Source organism: Lissotriton vulgaris, chromosome 6 (assembly GCF_964263255.1).
Source record: "Lissotriton vulgaris chromosome 6, aLisVul1.2, whole genome shotgun sequence".
Lineage (NCBI taxonomy): Eukaryota > Metazoa > Chordata > Amphibia > Caudata > Salamandridae > Lissotriton > Lissotriton vulgaris.
In genome coordinates, this window is record NC_141694.1 from 1924327214 (window position 1) to 1924349216 (window position 22003).

The 22003-nt window shown below is 42.6% G+C and overlaps 1 protein-coding gene across 4 annotated transcripts in view; it reads right to left on the minus strand.

Moving 5' to 3' along the window:
- LOC147709940 (NACHT, LRR and PYD domains-containing protein 12-like) overlaps nucleotides 1-22003 on the minus strand; it is a 521467-nt gene that overhangs the window by 363738 nt on the left and 135726 nt on the right. For all 4 annotated transcript variants that reach the window (XM_086928353.1, XM_086928352.1, XM_086928351.1 and 1 more), the window contains exon 4: nucleotides 19364-21071. In XM_086928353.1, the coding sequence (XP_086784479.1) occupies nucleotides 19364-21071 (1708 nt within the window). The remainder of the gene's footprint in view (nucleotides 1-19363; nucleotides 21072-22003) is intronic.

Below are 22003 nucleotides of genomic sequence, written 5' to 3' on the forward strand. Positions count from 1 at the left end.
GAGTCATCTGGAGACAGTGGACACGAATGAATACATTCAAGTGGAAACTGCCGATACCAGAGTTAGCAAACCTCATAAGATATACGAAATAACACTGCGTATAGAGGGAGATAAGACTAGAAAAATAAGGGGTCTATTTTGGGATAACCTCTCAAAAGGCTATGACATCCTGTTAGCTGAAAAAGATTGGCCCCCAGAGTTTGTCAGGGAGTGCCCTCGTGGCGAAGAAATAATTATGCCTGTCTTCTCGAATCACATTCCGATTCACACTAAATATATATATGCAAGGAAATGGGCAGTAGCCCAGGCACCAGCATTATATAAAAATCATGTAGGATGGGATGAGGACTCTCCTCTTCACAAAATCCAGTTAAAAAAATCAACCGACTGCACAAAGGCAGTATCCAATTAAGCAAGAAGCTAAAAAAACAGGTCAGGGAGATTTTAGATCAACTTGAATAACAGGGGGTGATTGAAACATGCACCTCTCAAATGAACAATCCTTTGTTTCCTATCTCCAAACCAGACAATTCATATTGTCTAGTTTTGGACTACAGACACCTTAACTCATGTTGCAGTACAAAATTCGCACAGTGCTGCACTAATGAATAATATAGTTCGCAAAAAATATAAAACGACAATAGATATATCTAACGGTTTCTTTTGTCAAAATATTGCACCAGAAAGCAGATACTTGACCGCTTTCTCAGTAATGGGGTCACAGAAAAATTTCTGTAGGCTCCCACAGGGATTCAAGAACAGCCCAGGACTATTCTCAGCTAGAGTAACAGAGTTACTACAAATGTATGATGATGAAGCATTATCTTATGTCGATGACATCTATCTAACAGACGACGACTTGGATACTCATTTGAAAAGGGTGAACACCATTATACTTGGGTTCGCAGCAGAGGGTTACAAATTCAACTTTAAAAAAGTCTCGAATTGCCCATCTGACAGTATTATTTTTAAGATACAAATTATCAAGTGAAGGCAAGAGCCTAGCGGACAACTTCTTAGAGAAGTGCGCTGTACTCCAAGCACCGAAAACGCTGAAGAACTTACAATCGATTCTAGGCTTCCTGAATTTCGGAAGAACTTACATTCTAAATTATGATGAGAGGGTTAAACCTCTCTACGAAATAATTAAACCTGATTTTAAACCAATCAACTGGACTCAAAAACACACAGAAATGTTGAGATCACTGCAAACAGACATGTTAGCAAAAACAAAATTAGAAACACGTGATAACACACGCAAACTTGTAATCCGAGTCATCCCAGGGAGATCCGGATTCACGTACCTGACCTCTAATGAGGGAGAAACGGTACCAATAGCTTACAAATCACACTTGTACACACAAGCAGAAAAAACATTCAGTCACACAGAAAATACTGTGAAAGCAGTGCAGACTGCAATAGCTAATGAACGAGAACTAGCACACGGCAAAAGGTTCACTGTTCTCACAGCGGAATCAGCCTTCGAGGCACTATTCAGCCCAGTAAATATACCTACAGTGTCACTGGATCCGAAATGGATACAGTGGGTAAGTTCTCTTCCTACAGAAGACGTGAAATATTATTTCGCGCCGCGCATGAAAAAACTGAATGATTTACCATATGAAAAAGAATATTCTCTGCCAATCGAAATTCTCACTCTACCACAGTACTCCTGTATAATATATACAGACAGATTTGTACAGCACTACAGTGTAGAAAACAAATTGTACGATGCAGCCTGTGCGATTGTTAAAGGTCGCTGGCTGTGCGCTAAATTCAGACCGAAAATAACAAAAACGGAATCAGTAAGAAACTGTTCGGCTCAGCGAGCTGAAATTAGATCTTTAAAGATGGCGCTTGAAAATGCAGAACGTGAATTCCCGACACTAATCGTGTGCGATTCACATTTTTGCGTCAACTCTTACAATAATGAGTTGCAGAGCTGGATTCAAAATGATTACAAAGATGACACAGGTGCCACAATCAAGCATAAAATGCTTTGGAAGCAAGTAGTTCTTTTACAGAAAGAACTACAAAAGACTCACGTGATACACACTCTGAGTCATCAACGTGATGGCGTTCACGTTGCAGGGAATTCATTGGCTATTACAGCCACAGCGGAAGCAACTAAACCGGCTTCCGTAGCCACAAAAAAGCGTTCAGAAAAATACATTGACGGGGAAACCATGCTGGCAGTAAAAACGTCCTCAAAGGGCAGCTGTGCAGCACTACCCGTGAACTATCCACTCAATTATGCATACGTAATTGATGCAAACTCCGTTCCTTTTGCTCGAATCCCTGGAGTGGGGGATAGGGTAATTCCAAACATGAACAGGAGACGTTTCCTCATACAGGAAGCACATATGGGGTTGGGTTTGAGACACCAAACAATCAGGGACTCTCTGAAAGAATTACAATCAGAGTACTGGTGGCCGGGAATGCGCGTAGATATTCATTATTTTGCAAAAAATTGTGAAGACTGCAACAGAGATCGCAGTGGAGAACCGGCCAGTGTAGTGTCAGGATCCCTAATAGAAAGCATAAGGCGCTCTATAAGCATAATCAAAAAAGAGAAATGCGTCCCAATGTATGTTATTTAAGACTATATTCACTTAAAAAATGTGGCCCCAGCGCTCGGCTGACGCCAGAACGGTTATAAAAGATCTGCGAGACTTTATCGGCACATACGCAATTGCCATGTTCCATTCTGACCAGGGTCCTGCTTTCAGCTCTCGAGCTTATAAGGAGGCCATGGCCAGCATGGGCGTTGGGTTGCGGTATTCTTGTCCGTCACACCCCGAAGGGAACAGTGTGGTAGAAAGAAAAAACCGGGACATAAAGCAATCTATAACAGCGAAGGTATTAGGTTCGGGTGATGGGTGGGCCAAACATTTAATAAGTGTCCAGCTTAGTCTAAACAATTTGCCAAAAAATTCTCTAAATGGTTTCAGCCCATACGAACTATTGTTCGGAACTAGAATGCACGTTCAGGACTTAGATAGTCAGGTATCAGTGGTAGAAGATAAGAATAAAGACTTTGACATCAAAGATCGTTTGGCTGTTTTACAGGACTTGAATGAAACAAGAAAATCCTTAAGCAACATAAAAATAAAGCAACAGCCAACTACCACTGAAGAGGCACCACCAGCCCCAGCAAGGCCTGTCTGGATTCCAAAGATTGGGGATCTAGTCAGAGAGAAAATAGCGGTGAAGAAGGAATGTGGGCCTTCTTACAGACAAGCAGTACCTGTCTTATCAATCAACGGAACAAGATCAGTAGTACTACCGCCCCTTGCTGGTAAAAAGGAGAACAGAGTTGTAGCAATCGATCTAGTAAAACCACAATCATGTGGCCTATAATCAACAGTAGGCCAAGTGGACTCCCAAGAAATAACAGAATACCCAAATTTGGAACAATTCAAGAGGTTCAAACTGAAAGACTAATCACATTCGATAAGCCTGCAGTGCACAGAGAGGGACTATGCAATAATGCCATGGAACTCGGGCCCCTTGAAACACAGATTGAAACAGTTCGTCAAGAAACACCAGTCTACAATGATGTGGCATTAGAATGTGCTACGGAAAGACAAATTGAGAAAACGATTCCAACAATTGACAGAACTGCCTCTGGCTACTTCATCAACTTCGATAACTTTTCTGAAGATCAAAACGACCCTAAAGTGATGCCAGAAACAAACACTTTTAAAGAAAAAGCAACAGAACTCTTTCATCAACTCAAGGAAATTTATCTTGTCTCTCCATGGTTAGAGTTCTGGTTTGGGCTAGGTGTATTTTTCCTCTTGCTTTGGCTCATCATGATACTTTGTTTGGGAAAATTCATTGAGGGAAAATACAGTTCAATGGACACAGCAAGTCACAAAATCAACTTAGTCCTGAAACCACACAAATCATCTCATGTCGAGAAAAGAGAACTATCATCAGTGAATGTCACAGCCATTCCAATACCCGGCGGGGTAGTATGGGACAAAACTGACTATGAAGTATATGGCTCGGTTGAAATCTTGAAATATCCTCACCAGTTCAAGTTTTCCTTAAGTGACTTTGTAAAACCAAGTTCATTTTCTGATGATTTGGATTTTGAAAGTATAAATATTATGATGTCTGATTTAGTAATGTCAGCTAGATTCACAGAACATGTTTATTTACAAGGTTCGTCTAATTATGAAGAGATGTACTGCTTCACACATTATGGTGACCACTGCTTGCATAAATCTGCACAGCCTAGAAATGTTTTTAAGTATAACCAATGGCAACATTGTGCTACTCCACCTAAAAGTAGTTCTAAAACATTCTATGAGAAATTCCAATACGTTTTATTATAAACTGTTAGATAAAACAGGGTTGAAAACAATGCTGACAAATACTAAATTGATATATTCAGAAGCATTTTATGAAAAAATGATGACATTTGGTTTTGATTTTTGGAGAAATAACATTGAAACAAAAACCATCTGGGGTACTAAAGAGTGGAAGGTACAAGGTCTAGAAGCATTATTTCGAGCCTGCATGATCCCAGAACAAATTATGTTTTTAAATGACACAATTCACCAAACAACCTGTCTTGGCCTAGCTAAGATTAAAGAATTTAACAAACCGTCTATTCCAAAGCCTATACCTGATAATGCAACTACAGATATTGAAATAGACGTATCAAACATTTTACATCTAAACAGAACACATCCTGATTGGAAAAAGTGGGTAATCTGGCCTACTGACACGAATAACTGTCAAGATAGATTCCTGAACAAAACACAGAGGTTAAAAATGACCAGACCAGACCCTAGATACTCCCAGAGACAACATCCAGGGATAGTAACAACATACAGTGTAGGGAAACTCTGCCTCGAATGGCTAGGATCATCCACACTGGCAGGAATTAAGCAACACTTATCTTTACTTAAAGTTGGTGCTGATTTGAGCAATTTTGTTCTGGGACCACGCAAACAGCGTCAAAAACGTTTCATAGCGACCAGTATATATGCGGCTTACAACGAGGCATGGAAAATTATGCAAATTGAAACAGCAGAGAAAATACGAGAAATTGATCGTATTAATTTGAAAAAATCACTTTCTGTAGTGGACAATGGGTTAATGACTCTGTCCTCCAGAATATATTCACTGGACAGCATTGTATCATCTGCCATAGACATAATAGACAAGGACTTGCTAATGTTACAGCATGGCCAGTCGCAATTACGTTCTATTGTACAGTTAGGCTGGACGCTGCAAAATCTTCGTTCAGGCTATGTGCCATGGCGTTTAATCAACACAACGTCATTGTTTTCCATCTTTAACCTTACTGATAAACAAATCAGCTTGGCACAGAAAGGAGCAGACTATACAATCCTGAGCATCGAAAAACTTGAGAGATTACCATTGACAATGTCAGAAAATCCTGTCATTGAATGGATAATACACAGGTTTATCACAATTCTGATAACAACTTTCCGATTTAAAAATTGCCTTGAATACATACCGACTGGCCAGTATGAACGTTTGGGTAAAGGATACATTAAGTCAGCATGGAAATTACCATATACACACACATGCAACAGTGACAGTAACAAAAATGTATTTCTTAGTGGTGAAAATTGCAAACATTCACTAAGCGGTATACTTTTGTGCCAGGGTATTAATTTACACGGAGCCTGTGAAGGAACTTCAAACAACCTTTCATGCCACCAACATGTCACACCTGCAACGCAGATAGAGCCTTTCTTTAGACAACTGGCAAATGGGAGTTACATTCTAATAACGGATCACAGCTGTTGTGGCCTTTTGCCAGGGAAAGCCTATCTCGTAAGCGTAACATCCATGGTCAAATGCTGTATGCAAGCATTGTTTCCAAACGGCCCTGGAGACTCAGAGACTCCCATATGGCCTCGTTTGAATGTCTCTTCTATACGAATTGATACTTTAAGCAGAATGAAGTCCGTACTTTTGCAGACAACAGTGCCCATCACGTCATCAAAAGAGACGTATGATCTCCAAGTTGTAAGGACGGCTTCGGAGATACATGACCTTTTATCAACAAATTGCCCCGTGCATTTCACAGAAATGCTTAGCCAAATTCTAAACATGTCAGATGCCGTAGGTATCCCAGGCATATTTAAGACCATTTTTTCGGGACTGTTAACACCATTCAAAGCAGTCTTGGGCTAAATTCCAAATTTTGTCCATTCAGTCTTTGGCGGCATCCCCCTAATTTTGGGACTTGTAGCAGGAATTTTATTTTTGACCCTCCTGCTCCGATATGGCAAGCCAAAACACAGACATGACTCCGGCAGGGATGGAAGAAACAATCCTAGCATTACGCTACCGGGACCGAATAACTAGAGTCCTTGGATTGGCCAGGCTGAGAGATCTGAACATGACCTGGTTTCTTTCATTCAGACCTATATGGCAGACCTGCATCTTACCTGTGCTTCGATGTATGCTATGCGGAGAAGAATGCGTGTTAGACACCTGTCTTGCACTTCCATCAGCAGTACCAATGGATATCGATACTTTGCTAAGTCCTGTAACGGCTCACGCATTGTGTTGTCCCCAGCGGCTACCAATCCTGATGACGGCAATCGTTGAGACTCCTGTGCTACGACTAGGTGGTGACGGTGGAGCGAGAAATAAAAGCAACATCACCCAGGTACGACCTTCTGTGAGCATTGCTGATCTAGACTTTGATGACAGCAATCACTCTCACACCTGCCAAGTTACAGCACTATCGAACTTGGTCGAACTGTCACCTGATTTTGTAGACCAATTTTTTGAGAGCTTGTCTGATATGATGTTCTCCCCTGAACATAAACAATAATTTTTGAAAAGCATTCCGACACACAGCGTTCCCATGAACTCTGAATTCGGCCTTCAGTTTTTGATCAACAAAAACTGCTGAAAAGCGTTGGAACTCTATTCCCCCGTTCACCAAGAATTTTTTTTTTTAATTGAACTATTTTTTTCAAAATATTTACCCTTTTTCTGCCACAAATTCTTTGCTTAAAGTAGACCTATTCATAAAGAACAGAACTTCTATTTTTTTTAGTAGATCTAGAGACAATATAACTTTACATCAGCCTCTAGCACATTCTCCAGCAATGCATTTATATGTGATGAAATTATCTCGCCCTTCTTTTCTGTATAAAGAGATATTTCATGTGTAAATTTTTCGCAACTTCATTCAACTGATTATATATGCAATAATTTTGAATGATTTCTATGCTTAAAGACGTACAGTACCTATATTTTCATGTATTTCAAATACGCCATTTCAAATGCAAATATGTATTTTGGGGTGGGCAATGTTACACATGCATCTTATTGCTTTAGTTTTTAGTAATTTGATGGACATAAAATCGTGGAGTGGGTGTCGCGTTCTAATCTAGGACCCCGATCAATACTGTGACCTTATGCCCCTATACGGCTATAATCCATTCATAGCCCTATAATGGCATAAACGATCAGAGCTATATTTCAGCCATTTTCTGAAACTCGCCTCTGTAGCTCATTACAGTGGATGTCACAGCTGAAGCCACTATCTTAGATTCCTAGATTACACTCCAAGTTCTTCAACAAGATAAAACTCAGCAACCTGGGAAAGCCCCGCTTGCTATGTTTTGATTAGTAATAGAACTCTAATGAGCACTGAAAGGACGATCACTTCCTAGTGACATCTTTATTGCCGTCTTATGTCCAAAAACTTACGTCAAACAAGGCACCTTTCAGGTATAAATATTACCATCGTTGCCTTAAGCAAAGCGCGAACAATGGTGTGGTGAACACAGGAGCCGAACAGCTGTCCCTTGCAGAGCCCAGCAGATGCAAGCAGCTCACGGACGCTGCCCCTCCTCCTCCTCTTTGACGCGGTGAGAAAGACGCTGTCTTTTCTCCTGCCGAGAAAATCCAGATACTCTTGCGAGTGACTGGGATATCGAGTCCTGAGAGGAGATACAAGACCTCCAACATTCTATTCCAGAGGTATGGTGTTGACTAAACCCTTAGAGGGAATTCTTGAAGCAAACCTTGGCAAAACCAACTTAACTTAAACTACTCACTTACTCCCGTCCACGTGTTAGGCTTAGGTCAGGTACACTGGGGTAGGCGTAGTTAGAAGCACCAGTTGAGTACGTTAGCCTAATGTATATATGAATGTATATATTTTATTCATAACCATTATATGGCTAAGAAACCATATCAATGCTTTTACAGTATTATTTTGCAATACTCATTTTACTGTACGTACTTTATATAATAACTAGTATTGCAATTGTGGCAATTCATTTCTCTTGCATGAGAAGAAAGACTGTTCAATAAATAATACCTTTTATTGAAAACGCCCGTCTCTCTATTCTCTGCATCTTGGTGAAAGTAATCTGCACAACTGACTGAGTAAAATAACTGTCTATTGTTTCAAACAACTCTAGAGATTGACTCTTATCTAAGGAGCAAGTTGTCATGTTTATGCGGTTGTTGGAAAACTGAATCCCTTCTTGGCTGTACCAGGGAAGCTGATCACTTCCTATTCAGTCAAGAAAGTTTCCAGTGACCTCTGAGCTAGTTGGTAACAAACCCAATTAAGTTTAGCATAGTCAGTAGAGAGTTGGAAGACCGCACTTCTACGTCTACACTGCTGTTTATGTTATTCCAATGCGCAGGGCCTATAGGGAAAATAGGAACTACACTACAACCCCTCTTCAACCACTCTACCCCTATTCTACCCCTCTACTACACCTCTACCCCTCTTCTTACCCTCTACTTCTCCTCTAACCCTCTTCTACCCTACTACTAAGCATGGGCGGAAAATCCGTTCCGCTCGCGGATTTTGCGGATTTTCGGGAAATTCGCAATCCGCGAGATTCGCGAATCTCCCGCAAAATCCGCAAATCCGCGAGCAGCGGATTTTGCTCGCACTGTTCGCGTGAGTTCGCGTGAGTTCGCGCCCCGCAAATAAGTGCAAAATTGCAGAAATACGATTTTAGCAAAACTGAAAGTAACTACTTACCAGGTTCAAAAGTTCAGGCTCATCATTAGTAGCCATTTCCTGTAGTGCTTCCTGAGGGGCCCCTCCAGAGTTCAGTTGCCAGTTGAAACTATTATGTGACCCTGCTCTGAACCTCAGAATAGTTACACATATGCCACAAAGGTCCTGAATTACAGCTAAGGGAGACAAGCAGGAGCCAGGCTGGAAGTTAAAATCCATTAATCAGCCCCTAATTCATTATTGTCAGTTGGGGCAGGGCAGGTGTTGTAACTAATTTTGCAACAATGAAAGCACTTAGCAAGTGCAAAAGATCACTAATCAGGGCGCACTAAGGAAGCAGGTGCCAGCTAAAAAAATATTCTGTGACACATTAATCAGCCCCAAATTAATTCAGGTCACTTGAGGCAGGGAAGGTGTGCTTTGCTTTGCCGAAAATAATGTACACTGGACAACCAGAGGGTGTGGTGATGAAACAGAGGGTGGCATGGGTGGGCCAGAGGGTGGCATGAGTAGTCAGAGAGTGGCAGTGGTGACAGAGAGTGGCAGTGATGAAGAAGAGTGTCCCAAACAGGCTGGACACGTAGAAACAACAAGTTCGCAAAACTTGCGACCCGACAGGTAAGTTCGCAAATTGCGAAATTGTAAAAACCCTCGCGAACTGGCAGAAACATGGGCGAACACAAAAAAAAAAATCCGCAAATTCGCGGGAATTCGCGGATTTTGCGGATTGCGAATCCGCAAATCCGCAAAATTCGCGAACGCGAGATCCGCAAAATTCGCCCATGCTTACCTACTACCCATCTACCACCCCTCCACCCCTCTTGTACCCCTCTACCCCTCTTGTGCCCCTCTACTCTTCTACCCCTCTACCCTTTTTTACCCCTCTTATACCCCTCTTCTACTCTTCTACCTCTCTACCCCCTTCTACCCCTTCATCCCCTCTTCTACCAAATGTAACTAGCAAAGACTCTGTGTCATGGCAGCATCACTCAGTGCCACCACAGCATCACTCAGCGCCACCACAGCATCACTCAGCGCCACCACAGCATCACTCAGCGCCACCGCAGCATCACTCAGCGCCACCGCAGCATCACTCAGCGCCACCACAGCATCACTCAGCGCCACTGCAGCATCACTCAGCGCCACCGCAGCATCACTATTTAGACTGGTAGAGATTTATTATACCCCCAGGTTTTTTTGGGTTGTTAAGAATATAAACACCCAATATGTATTTGAGCAATAAGTTAGTGATATGATGAAAATAGATGTTCAGGATTTTTTCAGTGTTCCTACCAAGTCACAGAGATGTCTTCAGCCAATGCTGAAAGGGTCTGTGGAAATTTGGCAGAGATCACTGTTAGCATGAGCTGAAGCCATTTTGCTTGTGGCATCCATTTTAGTTAGGCATGTGTTTGCCATGTGCTTCCCCGTCTTTGCTGTTGCCTGCTTCTCTATTATGCCTGAGTCATCATCTATAGTTAACTCCTTCAGCACTGAGCCTGAGCATTGCACGTGCTCAGAATGGCCTGTAGCTGCTAGGATGCACCTGTTACAGACTTAACTGTCAGGTTATGTTAACTGATGTCAGCAACTATGTAACTCCTCCCACTCTGTTTAATAAGTGATTCTCATGTGATTCTCATGTACCCTAGTATGTGAATAGCTATTCGTGTGAACACTTGTATCGCCTCTTTTTGAGTCTCCATGCGCACTCTGCAGAAAAAAAGGTGTATTATAAGCATCATGGTTTCTGTATTCCATGTACTGCCCCATACATTGCCTGAGGGTTCTGTATCGAAGTAATTCCCACTCATGAGTGTTGATAATAAAATATTTGTTTAATATTACAGCTTCCATGCCAATCTCTATTTTGTTGGTCTGAGGACTTGAGGACAAAAAAAAGAGAACCCCTGCCCCGGTGATCCTCTGAAAAGGCTCACTCCCACACCAGGATGACCATAATGAACCAACTCAATGAGTTTGAGTCTAAGACCTAATGGAGGAACAAACAAATTATGCCTAACTAAAATGTTATTCTCAATACTAAGTTCACTTGACACTTGAGCATAACTTTGTAACCCCGCATCCAGATTTCTCGAAGGTGGCCTCCCTTGGATAAGATACTGCTTCACTTTATTCAGCACAACATCTTCTTCACAAGACTTGATCCATTTCATTTCCGAAATCTTGCCATTGCAATAGTGCAAAATATACACCACAGCAACTACATGCTCACGCTGATCAATAATATTGTCCTCACTCACACACTTAAGATGGTAACCTAAATAAACAATCACTGTAACATTTCTGCCTCCAGAAATATGCTGTGTCTCAAAATTAAACTCTTGTAGTCTGGCAATAAGCCGAATGAGTTTTGTAGAAGCGTTGCCAGAGAGCACTCCATCCATCATATACACTAATGGTTTCTGATCCATAACCAACATAAAAGGCTTCCCCCTCAAAAAACACTTAAACTTCTCCACAGCCCAAACACACACCAGCGCCTCGATGGTGATGTAATGTAATTCAGCACCTCTCCATGCTCTAGATATGAAGGAGACTGTTATTTTTTTACCGTTCACAACTTGACTGAAAACAGCTCAAACCCTAATGGAACTGGCACAAAAGTTACAAATGACTTACCATTAGGATCAAAGGTATTCAGAGCAGGAGCATGTGAAATAAGTGCTTTGACTTTAACAAAGGGAGCCTAATGTTCCGCCATCCACAGAAAATGAAATAAAAGTGAGTTTTATATAGCGTGACTGTCATTCATAACAGAGTCTCCTGGCGCTGTACCTGATAAGGATCAGTTGTACGTAATAAAACCTAGATTAGGCCTAAACAGCAGGCCTCCAATGTCCCAAAGTTCCATGTCTTTAGTGCCTTTCTGAACTGCCCCTCATTTTCCATATGTCTAAGTTCCTTTGGCATACAGTTCCAAACCTTTTCTCCCAGTACAGTGGCTGATTTGCCACCTCTAGTTGCTAATTTGAAGCCCGGCAATTTGAGCAAGCTTGCAGCACTGGATATTAGTGTTCTTGCTGTGGTATATGGCTTAAATCTTGCTGAAAGATACCTTGGGCCCAAATGACGCTATGCTCTGAACTGGAAGCCAGTGGAGGGTCTTCAGGGCAGCCGAGGCCGATGTCCTACGCGGGAGCCCTAGGACCAGTCTGGCTGCAGCGTGTTGGACTAGCTTTAGCCTCCTCAGGATGGTTTTAATAATTCCTGCGAGAAGGCTATTACAGTAGTCCAGCCGCGATGGTATAAGAGCCACCACCACTGTTTTCTTGGCAGTCAGCGGAATCAAATTGAAGAACTTTCTCAAGGTTTTTATAAGACCAAAGCAGGTCCCAGTTGTTTTCAGAACATGGGGCTTAAATGAAAGGGAGGCATCAAACCAAACGCCCAGATTTGTTGCTACTTCCACCGTTAATGGGAGAGCTGTAGTGTTGCCTGGCCCCCAGTCCTTTGGTTGAAAGAAATTGTTTTTAACAATTGGTAAAACCTCTGTTTTGTCTGTGATGCAATAAAGATGATTATCTTTCATCCATTTTACTAGTGCTACAAAACAGGATTTAAAATTTTCTTCAGCATCAGTAGAGTTCTTATCCAGTGACAGAATCAAATTAGTGTCATCTGCGTATGATCTGATTTCGATCCCATTAGACAAGATCAGCGAGATTAGAGGGCCATATATATATTAAATGAAAGTGGACTGAGTTCAAAAGGTGATTTATATATATCAAAAGCAGTGATTTTTAAAAACAAATACATTAGCATTCTATTAAAAAGACATCCAATTGATGAAAATGATAAATCCTTATTACATTTCTTCCTATTATTAAAAACTTATATCATAATATAAAGACAACAATAAGTGGCAGAAATTAATTCCTCAAGAATCTATACACTCCAAAAGGAGTGACAAAGGCTGTCAAATCTTTAGAATCATTATCCAGCATTACTTGATGATATGCAAACTTGAGGTCGATTATGGAAAAAAACTTAACCTCATTGACAGTCGCATGTAATTCCTGTATCCTGGGTAGATGATGACAGTCAATAACAATGTTGCAATGTTCTTATGAAGCGACCTCAAGTCCACACATACCCGTAAATCCCCATTATTTTAAAGTGCAATTACAGTAGCCGAAATCCATTCAGAGCTGTTAGTGGTTTCAATTATACCATAGCACACAAGGTGCCAAGGTGCTGTTTGAGCTTTTGACGAACACTTAACGGTACCATACAGGCTTTATGTTGAAAAGGTATAGCATCTTTTTTCAACTTAATGTGATGAGAAAAACTCTTCACCTGTCCTATTTTGTTAATAAATACAGCATTGTGTTTGGATATGAGATTGTCGATAGAATGATTATGAATTTCCATTTGATTCACAGAAATACCTCTTAAAACAAGAGGAGAATCAGTACCAGCACATAACATCATGCCCAATTTGCCAAGATCATACCATCCAAAAATGTTTTCCCATAAATTGCAACATAGATTTTAGTAAAAATGTAGCACCCCTGGAAACATACATTTTTTTTCAAAATAGCCTAACATGTTGATGTCAAAATGTGCTAAAGCATTAGGATTAATATCATTGTTTTTTAGATGCATACCTTTCCATTTTTCATCAAAAGTGATATCAGATAACATAGTAATAGGGGAACCTGAGTCCGCCATTACTTCCAAACTGACATCTCCAATATGTACTTCACCTAACGGTGCCTTAACACCAACACGCACCACATTCACGTCAACTAAAGGATCATACAAAGTGATTATCATATTCTCTAAACTGTCACAGACATCACTGACAGTATTAACACTAACACTGGCCCCGCTCCTAAAATTTCTGCACACACTTTGGAAATGACCAACTTTGTTGCATTTGTTACATCTTCTTTTAACAGCTGGACATTCAGCATTGTTGGCAAGATGTGACTTGGGTCCACATCTGTAGCAAAAAGACTTGTTAGGTTTAACACCACTACTAGTTTTGACAATTTTTTTGTCCAACTTGAATTGCACATACTGGAGTAATATCATTCCCTTCTGCAGAGTTGTAGAATGACCAGCTGTTTTTGTAAGCACACTGATGATAAATAAAGTGTGTATCACCGAGACACAATGTGCAGAACAGCGCAGAGTAAACTGCCAAGCAAACAAATGGTAAAGTCAAACTTTATCGCTGACATCGGTTTTTTTCAGAAAATGGAGCTTGTATAGTGACATGTGGCACGAGCAGGAAACGACGCAACTCAACAACGCAGTGACGCAGTGTGGACAAGGAGGTCACGTGAACAGCAGCACGAGTCCAAAGAAGAGGGGTGCGCGTCAAAATCCAATCCAACTGCCAACTGTCACAGCCACAGTAAGAAACAGTACCTTGAGTTATGATGAAATGTAGAAGTTGCAGTGCTGTGGTAATGATAAAACTTGCTCGATATTTGTAGATCGGAAATATTAAATTCCGAATAAAACACTTTTAAAATCAAGTAGAGAGGTGTATAATCTCTGGTTCTTCCTTCACAAAAAATCCTGAAATCCTTCACACTGGGTGAAATCTGATTCCCAGTCATCGCCAATGTAAAGATGAGTTCTTGGCCGATTGCAGGAGTAGAGATGTTTATTAAGATAAACATATAAACTCACCGGTGAGGAGAACAGAGAACCTCCAGCGCCAGTCAGCTCCACACAGTTAACTTAAAACTACGGGGCATATTACCAACAACTAGCGATGATTATCGCTATGTTGGTTTAGCGGCGATATTTTTATTGCTGAGCTGCGGTGATTTTTATCGCTTAGGAACCTTGCTATTAGCAAGGTTTATCTCCTAAGCGATAAAAATCGCCGCAAAGCATGAATATCGCTGTAAAGTCAGCGTTATTCATGCATTATCGAGCAAATGCTCTTAGCCATGTTATCCACCTCCCATTGGATAACATGGCTAAGAACTGCTCAGGGGCAGTTGTTAGCTATTGGAGATATTCACGCTTAGCGCGAATATCTCCAAAAGTTGGTAATAGGAGATAGCGATGTTAGCGACTGTTTCCAGTCGCTAACATCTTGGCATGCCCACTTTGCATGTCATTAGTGATAAATATCACTGACATGCAAAGTGGGGCCCGAGATGGTCGCTATCTCCTACTAGCTGTCGCTAACTGGTGTTAGCGACAGCTTGGTAATAGGGAGATAATTTTATCTCCGCTTTCTTGGCTTTTAAAGCCAAAAAAGCGGAGATAAACCCCCTTGATAATATGCCCCTACGTTCTCCAATCTCCTCTGGCAACAAAAGAGTCTACATTCTAGCTATGACATAAATCATGACATGCATACTATGCCACCCAACACATTTACTACTATCTGATCTCTTAGATATTGTTCAATTGGAACTATAAACCCACAGAAAGATGTTAATATTCTTAACTCAGCTGAGAAAGTATCAATGTTTTTGTCTTCATGTTGTTTACAAGTATAGAATGTGTCTCTCTCTTCAATGACTCTAGGCTCATCTTTAAAATGTTTTTCTAACCTGGCAATTGCCTCAGCAAATTCATCCCAGTCATCAGAAGGAGGACGAATTATGGGTGGTTGGTGATCAAATATCCTCCGACCCTCAGAACCCAAGCGATTATAAAGCCTAGTATTCTTCCTAACGGCTGAAAAATTGACACCATCAATTGCCAATATGTAGCAATTAAAAGATTTATACCATTGGTTCCACTTAATATTAGGTGTACCAGCTTCTGATAAATATGGAGCAGGAAGAATGGCTGCCTGAAGAGCAATATTACAGTGAAATAAATAATAAACAGAAAATGATGTACAATTCAAAATGTGTGTAACTCTTGAAAAGAAGGTGTGCGCGTCACAGCGCTTGAAAGAGGACCTAAGGTTGCAAGGAGGAAAGTACTGTAAGAAAAGAGGCGTGCGCGTCACAGCGCTTGAAAGAGGACATAAGGTTGCAAGGAGGAAAGTACTGTAAGAAAAGAGGAGTGCGCGTCACCGCACATGAATGAAATGGCAAAAATGTTTGTAAATAAGGAGGGCAACCTTGAAGTGCACAATTCCCATAAAGCTGGAGTCTAATGAAAAGGTGTGCACACCGCCATGCGTAAAGTACTCACCAAAGGAAGCTAGAGATGAAGAAGCACCTTGATAATAGGTAAAGGTGTCTAATGCCACCAAATGGCTCCGCGACAGTAGCATGGAAAGGATTATAAAAATAAGAAACTGATCCTCAATGGAAAGGTGTGCGCATTACCGTACTTGAATTGCAGAATTCCGGTCAGATTGTGGAAGAGATGGAAAACTGACCAAAATGTAGAATGCAAGCTCTTAAAGGGATGAACCTTGCCTTGTAGAGACCGTTGGCGACGCATCAGGACGCATCTGACATCAGCTGTTACTTGAGCTGAGGAGGATCAGCGGTGATGGAAACTGAAATATGGATCTGAAAACGAACGCCGTGTGAAGGGGAATCTGAGGAGGAGGAAAATTCCAAAGTTCAACGTTGGTGCTCGTGGAGGTTTCAAACCAAGTCAACGCGAGCACTTAAAATGACCAAATACAGATAAATGTTTATAAATAACATTGTTAGTTGTACAAAAAATCGCCGAATAACACGAAGTATCAATCCGCGAAGTAAAATCCAAATTTTCTAGGCAATCCTCCAATCAGTCATGAAAGGATATTGCTGTAAGTGAAGTGGCTGCAAGTATGTTGGAAGGCCCAGAAGAGAATTCTTGTAGAAAAAGGTGTTGCGAAGGAAAGCAGACACATGTAGAAGTAGTTATCAGGGTGCTGGCTTCATCCCGCTCGTCGCCAATTCATGTTGTATCTTAATAAGGTAATCCACACAGGAGTAGAGGTTGAAGAGCAGGTTTCTTCTTCAAAGAAGGAAGAAAGCACCAAGGACCCTCAAAGAGCAGCTCTCCCATCATCAGCCCACAGCAACAACTGACTCCACTGGAGCTTCAAGGAAGCTGGCATTTTGATAACCTAGGTACCCAAAGATGTCTATGATGCAACATGCACCAAGACCATTACAACAGAGGATGTAATACAGAATTCATGAGAACACTGGAATATTACACCTATTTTCATCATCCTTGAGCCACCAAACCACCTCCCAGTTCATGGCACGGGCCTCTTCCATATACTTTTTCAGGATCTGCACTGTGTCCTCCAGTTTGGATATCTTGTTTTCTGTTGAGGTGACCCTCTTCGCCACCTTTCAGAGGTTCTGGTGCAAGCGAGACAACTCAGAGCACACCTCTCCCATCCCCTCTCCAGGGCTTCCCTTGAAGACTGGATAACCTGGAGGAGAGCAGCGTTATTGGGCTCCGGCGATGAAGTCACCTCCAGCGTGTGTGCCATAACCTTGACATATCTGTCCATTTTGCCCTGTCGGGGAGGCTTTGTTTCCTTATCTCTGGCCTTCTTCCACTTGATAAGATGTCAGCGCCTTCCAATGCCCCTGGTGGGACCACGCCAGGTGAAGGGCAGGCCAAGGCACAATCGAGTCCCAAGGGCAGAGCCTCTTCAGCAGTCGGAGGGCTCCCCCATCTCTGTACATTCCTTTCCCACAGCCCCATGGGGGTCCTAACTTCAGTCTCATTTACTACCCCCAATGAGGGGGTTCCCACACTCACTCTATTAGGATGGGTAGGCCCTCAATTCACACTAATGCCCAGGCTGGTATCCGGTAGCCCCAGAGCGAGTTCCATTGCACATTGCTCCGGTATCACTCATGAGACGAGGGAGTGCATGGCTCCATGTTACCACACGGGGGAAACTGTGCCGCAGACTAATGCTTCAACAGATGGTGCGACCCTTGAAATCCAGTCCCAGGGGAGGGAAAATGTCTCTGCTCTGCTGCATTGCAGCGTCCCTTGGGTTGGCTTCTGCTGCACTCTCTCATGCACTTTTACAAACACCCGCCACTATCACCAGATGAATGCAGCTATGTGGGAGCCAAGCACTTCCCCTTCTGCGTCATGCTGACACCTCTGTCTCCTCACCTCTCTTCTCTAAACAGCCAACATCCTCAGGATCAGGCCTCAGGACCCTGGGCCCTCCCCGGAGTCTGGTCACCACCTGCACCTCCGCACCAAGGCCTCTGCTGGCGGTGTCATGACTAGGTGGGTGGAAGAAGGAAGTCTCTCCCAGCTCTCCCTCCTGGCACTGTGCAGGAGGTTCTGCAACTCTTAGCCTTCAGACCCCTCCAGGCGCTGTTGTAGAGTCTGAGGTTTATCACAAAGAGGCACAAACCTGAATGTAGGGTCTGCAGGTTTAACACAAAGAGGCACAAACCTGAATGTAGGGTCTGCAGGTTTAACACAAAGAGGCACAAACCTGAATGTAGGGTCTGTAGGTTTAACAAAAAGAGGCACAAACCTGAATGTAGAGTCTGAGGTTTAACAAAAAGAGGCACAAACCTGAATGTAGGGTCTGCAGGTTTAACACAAAGAGGCACAAACCTGAATGTAGGGTCTGTAGGTTTAACCCAAAGAGGCACAAACCTGAATGTAGAGTCTGAGGGTTTAACACAAAGAGGCACAAACCTGAATGTAGAGTCTGAGGGTTTAACACAAAGAGGAACAAACCTGAATGGAGATCTGTAGGCTTAACACTAAGAAGCCCAAACCTGAATGTAGAGTCGGTAGATTTAACACAGAGAGGCAAAAACCTGAATGTAGAGTCTGTAGGTTTAACCCCTTCGCTGCTGGCCCGTTTCCGCCGCTGTGCGGTAAACAAAAGAACAGGGCGGGGCCGTGACGAACCCCAGCCGTCATCAGCACACGAGCACCGTGGAGCGTGACGGCTGGGTATTCGTCACCAGCATGCAAGGGGTTAATGCAAAGAGGCACAAACCAGAATGTAGGGTTTGTAGGTTTAACACAAAGAGGCACAAACCTGAATGTAGGGTCTGTAGGTTTAACACAAAGAGGCACAGACCTGAATGTAGGGTCTGTAGGTTTAATGCAAAGAGGCACAAACCTGAATGTAGAGTCTGTTGCTTTAACACAAAGAGGCACAAATCTGAACGTAGAGTTTGTAGGTTTAACACAGAGAGGTGCATACCTCAATAAAGAGAACTCAAACTCATATCAGGATCTACTATTTAAATCTCTTTAGACAATATTACATCATGATGTCATAACAACAAACCAGCTACATTTCCAATCTTATCTTGATTATATTTCTGTCTTTGCCTCTGTACCACACCCCACTACCTTTGGCTAGGAGTGGGTTTCACAAATACTATATAGATGGAAAATGTACATTTACCACACAGAGCCACATACCTAAATATAAAACATGTATGGTTAACATGCAGAGGCACATACCTGAGAGTATCGCAATTTATGATCCCAGCTCTCATGATTTCCTGATGTTCTGACCTGAAGTTGATGCCAGACAGGTTGAGAGTCTTGTCTCCTTGGCAATGCTTTAAGCAGAGTGAAAGCACTTTGAAATCAATCATCCTATAATTGGACCATGTTATATTAATATTCTGAATATTTTTCATGGTGCTGGAAATAATCTCTTCATCTTGAGTCTCATGCAAGCAGTGGAAAACATCCATTAGCAGGCTTTCCTCTTTCGGCTCCTGAAGCCACGCTATCAGGTCAGCTCTGACGCTGGGAGATATTTTATACCCCAGGACTTCCTCCACGTGGCGCATTTGGTCTTTGTTGATCAGGCCACATAAAAATTGCACTGTTAGCTTTAAATGGCCTCTTGCATGCTCACTATATTCCTTCAATAAATGCTTTAAATCTCTCGGAGGGTTTGGTGAACCCACATCCAGGTCAAGGATGTAGAACAGGGCTGCAAAAAACTCCTGAAAGCTGAGGTGGATGAAGCTGTAGGCTGAGTAGACATCAATGTCTTTCTGAAAGATGTTCTGATTGAGAAACAACGACTGGATATCTGACACTTCGAGGCCAATCTGCCTAAGTTCCTTCTCATTGAAGAGGATTCTCTGCTCAAAGATGCCGTTGAGTGCCAGCGAGCAGAGCCTCTTCAGGGAGCAGAGCTTCATCAAGCTCCTTTGCATGGTCTCTGCGGAAGCATCACTGTGGCCCCTCAACAAACTGGACAAGAAGAACAAATAGACCGACGTTGTGTTCTTTGAAGAATTCGTAATGACCTGGCCTCCCTTCATCTGTTGCTTAATGACAGTGCACACGATCCAGCAGACGATGGGGAGGAAGCACATGGTGTACAGGGTGTCATTGTCTTTCACCACAGCAAGGGCTCGGGATGCCTGTTCATTATTGTCAAAGAAACCACTGAAGTACAACTTCCTGTCCTCTTCTGTAAATCCCATTATCTCAGCACAAAGATAATCTTTTATGCACTTCATGAGCCGTGCCAGAGCCGTCAGGCGTGTGGTGATGATCAAGGCGCAGCCCTGCGGGATATTTCTTCTCAACAGGTTACTCAGAGTGACTTCTACAGGATTCTTTTGACATGGATCACTGCAGTGCTGGTCCTCCTGCAAGTCGAGAGAGAACGTCAGCTCATCGAAGCCATCAAGGATGAACAGTATCTTGCTGGGATCCACCGCCAATGCGCTCGCTGGTATCGTCCTGTCGGGACAGCCGGCTGCAATCAGATCAAAGACACTTTTGTGGCTTCTGACTTGGTTGATTTCTCTGCAGCTGAGGTAGAACACGTAATCAAACAGTCCCTGGTAGAGATTTCCTAGAGCCCAGTCCAGCATGATCTTTTGGGCTGTCATGGTCTTCCCGATGCCCGCCGGCCCCTGCAGCACTACGGTCCTGGGTTTGCGCCCATCCTCCATGGAATCGAAGAGAGCGTCTAAACCAATATAATGCTCGGAGTAGGCCAGTCTGTCCATGATACTAATGTGCTTCCTTCCATGGGACATGATCTCGTGCTGACGCTCCTCCTCGTAGCGATACTTCTGGACAATCAGCAGCTTCGTGTACCTTTTCTGCAGTGGGACCGTCTCACCCGGCCAGGCGTTCCTGTCTTTTATCCTTCTGTAGTGCTCTACAATATGCTCCATGTATCTCCTCCTGAAATCTGAAAATCGGAACATGGTAAATACACACAAATTCAAAATCATCACCAAGGCAACTTGCAGAAGGATATTTCACTTGCTTTGTGTTTAGAAATTTATAAAGTTCAAACTACTGTCTTAAAGGAATTCATGGCGCTAGCAAAGATAGAAAAGACAGAGAATAACAGGCAGAATCATCTTATATTAGAGTTTAACAACAATGAGCATTTCAGGTGTGCCCAGAAATAGATCTGTGGTGCGTTTGCTGCAGAAAGATTCGTAGCAGCATTTTCATTGATCTCTGAACCTTCATCCTGAGGGAAACACTAGAGCCCAAGGGAACATTGAACTGCCGGGATCTCGAAGATTGGGATCTAAGAGGGGATTTAAAAGAGGTTTCCTAGAAATGTCAACTTTATCATTTATTTATTCATAATTGATTACTTAAACTCATTACACGATAAAGCACTGATACTAAAATACAAAGCGCCAACACACAGCTGGTTGTACTTTAAAACTTTAAGAAGGCTTGCTGGGGGTGTGGTCTGGCCACTGCTGAAGATGGCCGCCTAATCTGTGAGCTCCGTCACGAGAGGGGCTTCAAAAGGAGTTAGCGCCCATTAAATGCGAGACTTTTGACATTATTTCAGCATTAGGAAGGTCATGAAGTCAACGAGGAACAGGGGTGCTGGTTTTCTTCAGTGTGGGTGACTCTGTTCCTGAGGAATGGAAACTGCGCATTCTTGACACAGGAGCTCCGTGCTGAGAGGAAGCCCTGACGTCACTGGCAGCCTTCCTTTTCATTTATTGAAACTTATTTCTATCCACAACACAGCTTAAATAACTGCTATTCGAGGTGAGATTTACAGGACACTGCATAAACCCCTTCAGAGGATATGTGTCTGTTTTACTTTCAGCGCCATTATTTCAGCCTCTGACAGGAACCAGCTGCCCC